The 14,076-nt window shown below is 36.9% G+C and overlaps 1 protein-coding gene across 1 annotated transcript; it reads left to right on the forward strand.

The window, feature by feature from the left end:
- The first annotated feature begins 6,836 nt into the window (after positions 1-6,836).
- On the forward strand, positions 6,837-13,809 carry LOC139715050 (glutathione S-transferase theta-1-like). The gene is made up of 6 exons (XM_071626676.1): positions 6,837-6,866; positions 7,182-7,315; positions 9,025-9,112; positions 10,218-10,374; positions 12,151-12,318; positions 12,989-13,809. The coding sequence occupies exons 2-6, from the start codon at positions 7,204-7,206 to the stop codon at positions 13,136-13,138; spliced, it is 675 nt and encodes a 224-aa protein (XP_071482777.1). The 5' UTR covers positions 6,837-6,866; positions 7,182-7,203; the 3' UTR covers positions 13,139-13,809.
- The last annotated feature ends 267 nt before the right edge of the window (positions 13,810-14,076 follow it).

The following is a 14,076-nucleotide window of genomic DNA, read 5'->3' on the forward strand; positions in this document are numbered from 1 at the left end:
AGAACTTTTTGCATTTTTATGTTGTAAATGGTGCAATTTGATGCATGTTTTTCCGTCTTTTATCGACTTGAAACGGCCTCACTTGTTTAAGGTAGAAGGATATTTTGATGTGGATTATTATTGAACAATTTGTCTATAAAGTGGTAGCATTTAAATAAGCTCTGTATTAATCCATTGTTACAAATACTTTCATGAACGTTGTCTGTTAAGCAATCAAACAGAAAAGGCATGCTCACGAGGGTGTATAACAAAAAGGGATATTTCTCCTCCCACACGAAGGTGATTTTACATTTTCAGACCTGAATTCAGCGATCTGGTGCAAACTTTGGGTGCAATATTTGGATTTTTTCTAGCCCCCACACCCCCCCCCCCAAAAAAAAAAAATATTTCTTGGACTTTTTTTCAGGAAAGTGTTAATAGCAAAATCACGGCATTTAGCTCTTATTCCGCGTGTGCATCATCTACGTGTATGTACAAAGTCTAATGAGGTAGAGGGGGAGGGTGTGGGAGGGGGATGCCCCCTCCCACTCGACGGAGCTTTTGCGTTTTTAAAATCAAGATAAAGCGATCTGAAGAACACTGTTTGTCAGAAATTCGGGTAGTGTGATTTTCCCCCGATTTTCCCCTTTCTTTCTTTTTTTTTTCTTTTTTTTTTCACGATCCAAAAAGTGGGGGGGGGGGGGGGCTGCAGCCCCCCAGCCCCCCCCCCCCGGTTCCGCGGCCCCTGTTATCCTAAATCATATTCATATCTTCAGCTGCGCATCGCTCCAACATAATGCCAACATTCGTAACACTTGTCTGTCGCCCTCTTTACAAAGGTGCTTCTCCATTGACCACGGGCAAGACAGCGTCTGAGGAGCGTTTCCAGCGGATTTGGAAAACCTCACGACACAGCTCGACAAATTAGAGAGGGCGTTCTTGAGGGATAATAAATTCCTCCTTGGCGACGAGATCTCCATTGCAGACGTCCTCGCTGTCCAGAGGTATCTTAGTTATCGGTCAGCTTGCGATGGTTTCGCTTTTCCGAAGGTTCGTTAATCCGAAAACAAAATGCCGATGATCTGTTAGAACGCAAATTTTTACTTCAGATTAACGAATTCTATTTCATTTTCGGATTAACAAACCTTCGAAATAACGAACCTTATTTCTTATGCGGATGACGAACCTTATGAATAACGTCACAAATGTTCAGATTAACCGTTGAAGGCAAGTCGTGAGTAAACTCAGGCAGGTGTCTATGAGGAACGTGTGTTGTAGCAATATTGACCTGTCCTCAATGGGTTAACAAACACTATTTCATTTTTAGATTAAAGGGAACGCAAACCCAAAGAGCAATGGGATTGAGTGAAAGCAGTAACGTTAGTAGAACACATCAGTGAAAGTTTGAGGAATATCGGGCAATCGATGCAAAAGTTATGAATTTTTAAAGTTTTGGCGTTGGAACTGCTGGGTAAGGAGACTACTAGAGGTTATGACGTATGAGTGGACTACAATATAAAGAAAATATAAAGGGAATTCAAAAAAAAATCATTTTTCATGAAAATTACACATTCCATCAACTTGATATAATGTTAGGGGTAACATTCATTTCCCCTGCTTTCTGAAAGCGGTTAGTCAAATACTCTTTCATTTTGCTAGAAAAGTAAATTTTTGTGGAATTCCTTTTATATTTTCTTTAAATTGTTGTCCACTCATACGTCATAACCTCTTGTAGTCTCCTCATTCAGCGGTTCCAACGCCAAAACTTTAAAAATTCATAACTTTTGCATCGATTGTCCGATTTTCCTCAAACTTTCACTGATGTGTTCTACTAATGTTAATGCTTTTACTCAATCCACATTGCTCTTTGGGTTTGCGTTCCCTTTATCGAATAAATAGGTGTATATAGGTATAGGGAATATGAGTGTTTCGGAATAACGACATTTCAGATTAAGGAACCTTCGCAATAACATCACCCCTACAATTACTACTGGCAGCATGCTTGCATACAGAGTCAATGGCATTTGTGACGATGGTGATGATAATTATTTTTGGACTGTAACTTACAAACCTGCAGTCGGTCGGTGTAGAATTAAAAGATGGATGAATTGGCAAAAGGTTCAAAGATGTTGTGAAGAGGCAAATCTTGTCGCGATTGATTGTCTTATTTTAAAAATATGAAATGATAGATAACAATGAATATGTAAATGCATTGTTTTCCTCTTCTAAACCATTTCTTCATCTTTTTTTTTTTTGGGGGGGGGGGGAGGGGGTGGAAAAGATTTCAGGGAAAGACTGTGATGACCCCTGGTGATGAGAGTGTCGTGGTGAGGGAAGAGATCTATGATTTCGTGATTGTGGCAAGAGAACCCCCGTACGACTTTTGTCACGAAATTTATCTCGAGAGACACTGCCTAAATTTAGTTTACGGTAATACTAATGCATGGCTCCCCTTTGTACCCACAGCACAGGATATGACACAGAAGGCATTTATGAGCCATGTGCTTTAGAAATACAAATGAGAACATAATATAGAGATGAAGGAATAGACAGAAAAACAAAATATGGAGTACAAGGAAATAATCATACGACTAATTTAATAGATAAATGTTTAAATCCCATGCGAACAGATACATTCCAAATATAAATAAAGTATATCATTCCAGAAAAAAGTAAGATTACGTTTTGTTGTGAGTATAAAATTTTCATTATTCCGTCTCTCTCATTATTGAGATATTACGATTTCTTTGGCGGCGTAACAAACACCATTATTGAACTTTTAATGGTGCACTTTTTAATTTTTAAAGGAAAAGAAATTACAAGTTTGAGCCGTCAACACTTATGAATACTATTTCTAGACTTCACTCTGCATTCTAACATCCAACATGCAATGTTTGACATTCAACATCAACATTGCAACCTTTCATCCAGCAATTGAAACATGAAACTTTGTTTCTTGTCTTACGAATTATCCCTTCACAGTCGTTCTACCTCTTGTCGTAAAATGGTACATATTGCACTCTGTCCATTGGTGGAGTTACGTATTACTCTGAACAATAAAAAGAGTAAATGTCTTCCAAAGTGTCATTTGGAACGTTTTGCGTTAAAGATTTGTGGTCATAACGGAAATCATTGTTACAGTAGTAAAAAAAACTCGAGTTTGTCTGTCTTTGGAAATATTATACTTGTTTCGTTGTAAGTTATCCTTTACAGCAATGAAACAAATTAAAAACTTGTACATGTAGGCCTACCTACATACCTTTCTGGTTTACTTCTTTAGAATATCTTTTGGCTCGTTTCATCGCATTGATTCGCCTGTACACGGTTAACGTGCCATACATTTTTTTTCAACATCTCGATTTCCAGTTCATGCAGTGTCTCATTGGCGGGCGTGACGTCACAGAGGGGCGCCCTAAACTGAAGGCCTACATGGAACGCGTGAAGGAACGGCTGAATCCGGCATTCGACGAAATTCATGTACCCCTCTTGGAAAGGGGGCTTTACGGAAAGTAGACGTGCAGACGAGAGACGACATGCCTACATGCGGTTTGACTATGAAATACAGCAAACATACGGAAATGGCGCGCAACACATCACAACTTCCCAAAAGAAATTTGATTGAGCAAAGTGTACATTAAAATTCATTGTTTTCATCATTCGTCATGAGTTGAGTTTTAAGCATTGTGTTAAAACAAGTTTTTGCTTGTTTATTTTGTTTTGTTTTATTTTGTTTTTAAAGTGTAAAGTAGGCCTACTTCCTGATGGAACTCACTCTTATGGAAGAAGTAAAGGTCAACATATCGAATTGGCATTGCTTGTAAGAATGAGGTTATCAACTATATTATTTCACTAATACGTCCGATAATCACCTATACCTCGTAGTAACTTAACATCATTCTTATAGAGTAGGTTGACATCATCACTTCATTTTTATCAAACATTAAAAAGTTACCGTGAACATTTAATTGAGTCTGCTTATAATTCTCACGAATACTGCTTTGCGGTGTATATCATAGAAGCACGTTCGTGGTTATCCACACACTATGAGTCACGTGACAGACGTAATGGCATGCGTTAACCCCACTCCCTGTATTTCGTGTGAACAAAATCACATTACAGGCCCACCCTTCGTGACATTTACATTAAGTTTGATTGTCATCCAGTACCCTCACAATCATACGCATGTCTGCTCAACTGAAAGCAACACCATCACATTTTGATGGCAGGTAATAATGACAGATAGTAATTCAAAGCAATTACTCCAACAGTTTCATGTCGTTATATTATTTTAGTCATCTGTATGTCTTCTCTATTTTGAAGATGCTGAGTCAATATCAAGTGCCTTCTTAAGTGCCTTCGTATATTAAGATCAAGAGTTTTATGAGTAGATCTATAATTGGTGTTGTATTATATTCGCATTTATATAACAGGGCCTCATCCATGTCAAGCTCTGCTTATAATTTATGGTGACGGTCCCCTGTATTGATTTCTCCTTTATTCATGCATGAATACATATGCCTTAATATGTTTTGATTCATATGTCATTACAGACCGATGTTGTTATGAAACTGACATTTCTTTTATTGATTTGTATGTTAAACTCTTCTCTTTTTTGTTGTTGCATATTCTGCATCACTTTGTTTTCATTTGTTACTGTATTTGGAGAAAGAAAATGCAGAAATAAACCAAACCAAACCAAGCCAATGATATGCGTGTGTACATTAATGTGCGGATGTCACTATACACAGCCCTGTCGCCAGCTAGTATACAAGTATACACTAAGTGTCGCAGCACGGCCCCAAATGTACATGTGGATTGAGTGAATGCAGCAATCTAACACATCAGTGAAAGTTTGAGGAAAATCGGACGATCTGTTGAAAAGCTATAAATTTTTGAAATTTGGTGACGAGACCACTGGATCAGAAGACTGCTACAGATCATGACATAACGTAATTATGTAGGCCTATACTGCGATATATAGAAAGTATAAAGAAAATTCCACAAAGTACACATTCCCTGAACTTATTAGTGACATATGTCAAGGGTGTTATTCCCCCTGCTTTCTGAAAGAGGTATAGTGCTCTTTCATTATGGTAGAAAAGTGAAAAAATGTTTAATTTTCTTTACATTTTCTTTATATGGTAGTCCATGTGTGATGTCATGATCCGTAGTAGTCTTTTGATCCAGCGGTCTCGTCACGAAAACTTCGAAAATTCATAACTTTTGAACGGATTGCCCGATTTTCCTCAAACTTTCGCTGATGTATTCTACTACTATTGCTCCATCCACACAATCAATATGTATTTTGGGGTTAATTACCCTTTAACATAAGACACACCTTAATTATACTACATGAAATACTGTATACGCATGGATACCAGAAAGTACAAAATTTGATAATATAAATGACATGACACGTTGTAGATATTGTACGTATTCAATTCAATTCACACTTTATTTTCTTTTTTTTCCAATAGAATATACAAAGTAATGTTTAAAATCGGACTTGTATTTACACAGGAACCAAAGAATAACAGCATGTGCATGTCTATGATCAGTATACAAGAAGTGGCATACATACAAACACACCTATATATAATTCTGCGAAAAAAATATATATATAGGCCTTTTGCGCGTTTTAATCAACGATTAAGGGGCATTTCAATTTCCTTTATATCAATAAACTTTTGGTGCCATAGTATTGAAGTCTCTTGGAGGCCTATTTGTAATTATATTTGGTGAGTAGGTGTGTACCTGTAACGGAGACATGATTTTGAGATAGTTCACAGAAGCCTCGAAAGCAATTGCCAAAAATGATTGATCGATCGATCGATCAATCAATCAATCAATCAATCAATCAATCAATCAATCAATCAAAATGATACCCAGGCAATGATGGAGTGACAGTCGAAGTTTATCGTAAATTTTGGCGTAAGCTTAGCGTTTGTTTGGCAGAAACTATGAATTATAGCTTCAAAGGTTTGTAAACTTGTTTTGTCACAAAAAACAAGGAATTATGATATTGATAGTTAAGAAAAGGGAAAGATAAGTTATTTGTTGATATCACCGGCAGATTGCTGTTGAAAAACCGTGTTAGCTATAAGGGAGATAATTTTTTAATATTTTTCATCCGTCCGAGTAGACTTCGTTAAAAGTGGCACATTGACAAGGCACTCCGAGCAGTAACAGAGACACATTTATGTTCTGTATAGTGAATAAACATTTAACCTGTGACTTCAATCATAATTCTCGATTTAAAAAAAAGAACGTTTGATTCATTAAATGACTTTTAAATACTTTAAATTTTGACGTGTTGAAACAATTTGTAATAACGGTCAAACTATGTCAACAGCAGGAGAACTGGTTCCTCCTGAAAATTATCATGCTCTATACACCAACAGTTTATTTTCAATACCCAAATTTTTGGGCTCTTTGTCCTTTGTCAAGTGATTTACAGATCGAGAGAGAACATGTTGTCCTGTATTTCATGTAAAAGAAAATGAAGAGACGTCTTTATTTCTACTGACATCAAGACCTATTGACTTTGAAATGTTGTATGAGTAATGAGAATATTGATAATGAGATTGAATCATCCGATCAATGAAATCAAGATATACAAAAGAAAATTACAAAGCAAACTTGCATAGGTTATGGTCTTTGTGGGTTGTGGATTTTTTTTCCGACACAGTGGTAAAAAGTTTGCGAATACATGTAGCTCTGAACTTTTGCATTACACACAAATAGAGGTATATGAGACAGCACTTTACTTATACAATGTTTTCTTTTATTTGTTAAATGCCAGCAGGCTTTTAAAAAAATGATGCACGGTCATAAAACGCGCACTCCACTCATGCATGGGCCTAGAAAACAAACACGCACGTTGACCTGTAGGTTTGCCATTCCTCAAAAGCGATATTTGTTCATTTTGATAAACCATAATACGCTGGTCGGGACCTAAAGATAAAAATTTATATCGCTCGGGAGCATAAACAGGTGAGAAGATTTTCTCTTTCACTGTGCCTTGGAAAAAATTGCTCAACGAACACACCATCAGGATTGCTGAACTTTATCTCACCTTATACGTCGTTTTACACACTGATTTGTGTGACCTACCGCAAGAAGTCAATCTGCAGATTCTTCTCCAGCTTTCACACATCCGAAAGGCATCATTATTTATAAACCTCTTGCTTTCTTCTGGTTAGTCTTCGTACCAATCGTTTCGAAATGGTGGTCGAACTCTACGTCGACATGATTTCCCAGCCATCGCGCTCTCTCGTGCTCTTCCTGAAGAACACCGACATCCCGTTCGAAGTCAAAAATGTCAAACTCTTTTCAGGTAAATATCCGCGTCTGCTCCTGAGCTTTTTTTTAATCAATATCAACCGGAGTTTTGGTGCCAGGATATTCTGAAATAATTGGCAAGTTTGGTTTCTTTTTTTTTTTCTAAAGTGAAACAGTATTATCGAATGTTGTGATTATTTTAATGACAGATTCTTTGTCTCACCCAGCCTGACTACAAATCATATTGGTCATTGGTTTGTTATGAACTACTGTATATACCAAGAGCAAGTAACCCTGTCATGCAATGTTATAGCAAGCCTTTATTTTTATTGCAACTGATTGACAAAATGCCGTACATTACTTTTAAAAAAATGTATGCCAATGATTTCTTTTGTCATAGCTACTACTAAAAAACTCATCGAATTCAGTGCTTATTTACGTCGATGTAGGACAATTTGTCAATCAGTTGCAATGAAAACAAATCAACGGAAGAATTTCATGAATTTAAGCCTTTGTTTTGTTACGATTATTTCCTGGCATTATAATAAAACAATCAAGGTGGCAAAAATTAACAGGGAAATTTTGTCTGAACCCAAATTAATACTTCGGTAAAACGACCAACACAAGGCGGGTTTTCTAATACAGTTAACTCTACCATCATTATGACCTGGTTATAACTCTGCTCGCACACAATCATAGTTACAATACTTGTATAAAAAGAGCATATTTCCGCTGACACAATACGATCAAAAGTAAAGTTAGCGCTGATTCTTGGTATGTCATTATAGGCCTATCACACCCATGTGCATATGATAATACTAAATGCACATAGCAAAAAGAACAACGCATCTATAGAATAGTACAGTGACAAAAGAGAGCGCAAAGGCACTGTGTTTGCGTGAAGTATTAATGCAAACAAAAGTGACCTTTAGGAGCTGAGCTCAACGTACAAGGGTTGTCCTTGTGTGAATAACTTGCAAGTACATACTCTTACGCCAACTTTTTTCTTTTTGTTTTATTTTTATTCCAAGTTGCAAAATTCAAATTTGTCGTTGTAAGACAATTGAGAGCCCCTTCCCCCGCTAGAGCGATAGGCCTTGAGAATGATGGAAAAACTTCCGTCACAGAATACGGAATAATTGCTCGTATGGATAAGATAACCTAACCACTAACTGGATCAATTGATTTCTTTTTCCAGATCATGGCACCTGAAATCTAATTACATGTACCACAAAGTCATAATTCAACTCAGACTATCAACCTATTTAACAGCGAGAAGATGTTAAGTCTTCTGATATTCAGCGCATTTTCGTTTCCTGAAGATGATGCCGCCTCGTTTAAATAACAGCTAACAAGAGATTAACTTCTTTCAATTCAAATGTCTCTCCTTGTCTCATTCAACGTGCAACGAGTTAAGCGAATATTTCCCTGACTCAAATAGTGATTATTACACTAGTATGAAGCATAAAGTGGATAAGATTTAGAGATAACAGAAAATCTTGGGTTCCAATCTAGCCAGGTGCAAAAGTCCTAAGACGAAAGATGACATTCGCGATATCGCTCTTGAAAGTATTCTAAGCTGAATTTAACCTTGGTGTACATGTGGATTTCATATTGCTTGAATTACAAATTCATGAAACATCATGGGAGCAATATTGATGGTGGAAAGCATTAGCATTATACTGTGACTTAGTAATGGCTATTTAATTCCTGCGATTTTCATAATCCCATCCGTGCTTTCTGATGATACGTTTTTCCTTTCAGGAGAGCACAAGACGCCTGAATTCGCCAAGATAACTCAACTTCAGACCGTTCCTGCCATAAAGGATGGAGACTTTAGTATGGCAGAAACGTAAGCCTATATACATATGTCCCAATTCCTATGATGAGTGTCATGCACTGTAGTAGATAGATGTGTTCTAACCTCACATGCAACCACTCAACATGAGTAAACATCAGTGTGTGATGATGTGGTATACATTCGTCATTCATTTGAGTACTTCATTCTCGATTTCAAGAAACCTTTTCGCCATCTTCACTCTAATTGGCAGTTTCCGGTAAATATGGAATAATCGGAGTGATAGTAAGATGCACTATTTGCTAATCGTTTCAAAGCAAAATCAGAAAAAAAAAGCTTTTAAGTTTGAATCCAGCCAAGATTTCGAACTAAATACACTCATCGTATTTGGTATCCTAAAAAACAAATGCTTCTTTCTTAGTCTATATATGTGGCCTGTATTCATTGCTGTTTTTTCCTAGTCTTTGCACATTTTTTAATCTTTAGTCAGTGCTGTTTTGCTGATACAATTTGTTTTTGTTGTCTTCTCTTATCTTTATATTTCGGCCCTTCTTGTTATCGCTTCCTATATATGTGTCACTTCATTTTGAAAGGTTATAAGATTTCAATACCACACGCATTTCACCACGATGACTAAATTTCTTTTTCATACTTTGATTCGTATTCTGTTAGACGTTTCTAGCATACTGTATTAGGATATCAATGGTAGATAAGGAAGACTTAAGGGTACCCTTATATCTTGCACAGTCGATTACACTATGACATCCCATGTTTGACAGATATTTACTCTGAAATGGAGAGCAGTTAAAGTTGCGAAATCATTGACAAAAAAAAAGTTTTAGAAGTACTCATATGTACAAATGGGATGGGGGATAGACATTACTTTGTGTCATTTACATATCTTATTTGACTGACATCATAATTTTCTCAATAAATGTTAAACCGTAAAATTCCACGATTGTCTTGTAAAACACCTTCTTGATTTAATGTATCATGAAATTTTGAAAATGTGATTTTTCATTTTATATTTCTTTAATCTTCTTATCAACGTCAACAGAATTGATACTTTTTTGTGGACATCAACGATTTGATGTTTTTGTTCTCCCTGCAATACACCTAACTTCATCTTACATCTTTTATACTCCCTTTATGTTGCAAGAATCGCCATCATTCGCTACCTGACGACCAAGTACGCCGACAAAGTGGCGGATCACTGGTACCCAAAAGATCTCGAGAAAAGGGCACGTGCAGACGAGTATTTGTCCTTCCACCATTCGGGAACCAGGGGTGGTTGCATGAATATATTTTATAGTGAGGTACGTGAAACACTCTGATTAGCTAGTTCCGGTCTCGTACACGTTTTCATTATGATATTTGCACTGCACTGCAGATCATTTTGCATGCATGTCTATATAATACATCAATGTCATTCGTTCGTTCATTCTGAATTGTTGTTTTATATATTTCAGTTTAGCCATTCACTAAAATTTTGTTCGTCTGCTCAACAGTCCGTTTATGCGTCCATTTATCCATTCAGCCAACATTTGGTAACAAACAGGTTGGGGTGACTCCGACCTAGAAAAACCCTTACATAACATTAAACGAGAAGTGCAAATGTCGCAAACGAGGTTAAAGAAGATGCCGGTCGTTGAGATCCATGTCCTACGTCTATCTAATGTGCATCATGTCCTCATAGTTGGCTTTATAATACCACGTAAATAGAGCAAAATTAGATGACCATAAGAGTATTATGTAATGATTGAAGTTTCGTTAAGAGGAAAATTTCCATTAAGATTTACTCAATAGAGTGTATACATAAAACTGGACTGAGCTGACAATCTAAAACAAGAGAGTTATGAAATTTCAAACTTCCTCGTGTTTCCACGAAGCAGTGATGTTGGGAGCTGTAAACCTTGTACTATCAAAGGACATGTCGTCATGTTTGTACAAGTCGATAGGAAAATTGTGAAGTAGTGATGGCATAGCTAGCCCCTACTAATTTTCCAATGAGAATACGACCAATCATTATAATTATTATGTGAAAACACGTCAAACTTTAAAATCCGATATAACTCCTTATATATTGTCCTATTCAAATGACACTCACCCCTTATTGTTCATATTCATTTACCAAATCTCACCTGTTGACCTGATGGTATAGGCCTAAACGATTATAACTCACAGCCGCTGGATGCATGTAGGAACTATGTTATTGTTCGATTTTGTATTCATGGAGGGGTTCTTATACCATGTACCAATTCAGACTTTTGTACAATCTGTTTTCTTTGAGGGAAGACTGTGTCGGGGTAAATAATTTAGAGATTCCCACCCATGATTTGGGGGGATAATAGTACGGCAACCCTTTGTCGGCATGAAATGTTGTTTGTCCTGTGTACAATGGATGTGAGTCAACCGTGGCAGTCTCACTCGATGCCTTCCTCTTTTCCCGCGTCCTGTCTAACAAAGAGGAAATATTTGACGTGTGCTCTATTCTCCCAACCTTGCAAAAGGACAAGGACACTATATACCGTGATTGTCTACACTTAGGAGATCGTCTGCACGCATATCCATTTGAGTTCAAAAGTGTCGGAAACAACTGCACTGTATATATATTTTTTACATGTTGTGCCAAACCAGACGAGGAATTGTAGTCTGTTAGTATTTATTGTATTACGAACACAACGACTGCCATCTAAAAGGTCATATCAGACCAGATGCGGAATATCCTAGTTGGTGCAAACCTCCTTATAAAAGCAGTCACAGTCATGCGCGCTATATCCCGTGGTTGAAAGAGCATCTATGCAGCTATTCGTTATGACTTTGTTTTGAATGATTACAATCGCTGAATGAATTTAATACCATTGATTCTCACATGTAAATAAAGACAAATCTGTCATTATCCTTTTAATGATACATAACTTTATCAAAGCTTGCCACCCAAGTTTCATTTTTCGTTTGCCAACAAAGCCCATAGGAGTATCATTCATAATAAATGTGTTGTATGTGATGTATGTGTGTACGCCCTCGCGCCTGCACTTAAAATGTATTGTTCGCGATTGCTTTTCACTATTTTTCTTCTTGATCCTGTGCAGGTCCTTCTCCCATTTTACACTGGCAAGACAGCGTCGGAAGAGCGGATCCAGCGGGACTTGGACAAACTGAAAACACAGCTCGACAAACTAGAGAGGGCGTTCCTGAAGGATAATAAATTCCTCCTTGGCGATGAGATCTCCGTTGCAGACGTCCTCGCTGTCCCAGAGGTATGGAACTCATAGAGGCGTATGGAAACTCATCGCCATCATCATTCTATCCTAATTTGACATGATTTTTACGCTATATGCATTTAATGTGTCTGGACAGAAATCAATATGAGGGGAGACCAAGCTTCATTACTTTTTTTTTCATTTTAGGTTATACTCTTTGCAATCAAAGGCAGCACTTCACTCGCTGGGTGCATGATGCTTCGACATTCCTGATAATAGTTAGATATTGCTATGAAAGAAATATCTATCTTTTTCAAAGCAAGGTGATTTTCACTAAAGAAAAATCACGTTCTAAATAATCTAATAGTAATGCATTATTCGGGATATCGCTGTGCCGTTATATAGCGATTACCACACAATGGAAGTCATGTTTCTAACATCAAACATTCGAATTCACATCAAATGCTCTATCATGGTATTACTATGCTGATCGAGTTCACTAGGCTGATGCCTTTTTTTAATACTTTCTTCTCAGACAACATCTCATAGAATATCCTATATAAGTTCGTTTCGCAGTCAAACATCGGTGTAGATACGTTGTCCGCTATTATGGAATTCACATTCAAATTCACAATCATTTAACAAATAATTATGAAACTTTATGTAAGACAGTTTGTAATCTTCCGTCATGAATTCAATACGTTATCATGTTTCCTTCGATTTTCAGATAACCCAGTGCCTGACAAGTGATCGTGACGTCACAGAGGGTCGCCCAAAATTAAAGGCCTACGTCGAACGCGTGAAGGAGCGACTCAATCCACTGTATGACGAAGTCCACGTCCCGCTGTTTGAATGGAAGGATACACTGAAAAAATAGACAGTCAGAATGTCAATTTTTGGTGGGCCAAGATTGGGATAAAATATATAATGATGATCTATTTTATATCCATTCCTTGTACGTATATACTGTACATAAATTAGTTTAGCGTCATTCTTTGAACTCGCCCTTTCGAGGGACCTATATAACCAGCTTGGCACCACACTCGTATTCAAAAGGCCGGAAGAAAGTCTTGTTAAAAGCAACAACAGCAAGAGCAGCAACAACAGCAACAACAACAACAACAAACACAACAACAAGAGCAATATCAACAACAACAACTTGCCATTCAATTATTTTGCACATTTATATTTCGTGTGAATTCTCATTCTTCTATCAGACGCAGTAACTTAGGCTGCTGTTACGTAGTCAGATCCTGGAGTCAAATTTAACGGGAGAATAGTGTTGTTGTTTTTTTTCAAGAAGTCTTTGTCGTTCTCCAAAACCCGAAATCGTCCATTAAAAGTAAAGTCGTCCGATTTACAAAGATTCCTGTCGTGTCTCCAACCGCGAGTTCTGTTAATGAGCTGAAAAGAGAAATTTTCTCTTTCTCCCAGGTTCAATAAATTGAATGACCACTCCAATTGATGGGAAATATTGTTAGAGTAAAATTTGTGATTGTGAGAGTGAAATAGAGAGTTTTGTGTAATGATAATGATGATGATGATGATGATGATGATAACAATAATAATAATAATAATGATAATAATAACAATAGTGATAATGATAATAACAATAATAATAATAACGCAATACATTATAGGCGCTTAATACAGATGTTTCTAAGCGCACAATATAGTAAACGTCTATATCATCAAATTCTTGATCATAATGTCATTATTGACTGATGACTCAGGCTGTTTCTCTTACGAAAACGGAAGAAACCATAAGTATTAAAAAATAGTTCCGAACTCAAGTCTTGCATCAATTTCTAACCC

Source organism: Diadema antillarum, unplaced genomic scaffold (assembly GCF_040938485.1).
Source record: "Diadema antillarum isolate AM-2024a unplaced genomic scaffold, OU_Dant_1.0 seq00002685_RagTag, whole genome shotgun sequence".
Lineage (NCBI taxonomy): Eukaryota > Metazoa > Echinodermata > Echinoidea > Diadematoida > Diadematidae > Diadema > Diadema antillarum.

Coding starts and splice junctions, on each gene's coding strand:
- LOC139715050 (XM_071626676.1), top strand. CDS start 7,204: ATGGTGGTCGAACTCTACGTCGACATGATTTCCCAGCCATCGCGCTCT. Junction 7,316..9,024: donor AAATGTCAAACTCTTTTCAG/GTAAATATCCGC, acceptor TTTTCCTTTCAG/GAGAGCACAAGACGCCTGAA. Junction 12,319..12,988: donor ACGTCCTCGCTGTCCCAGAG/GTATGGAACTCA, acceptor TTCGATTTTCAG/ATAACCCAGTGCCTGACAAG.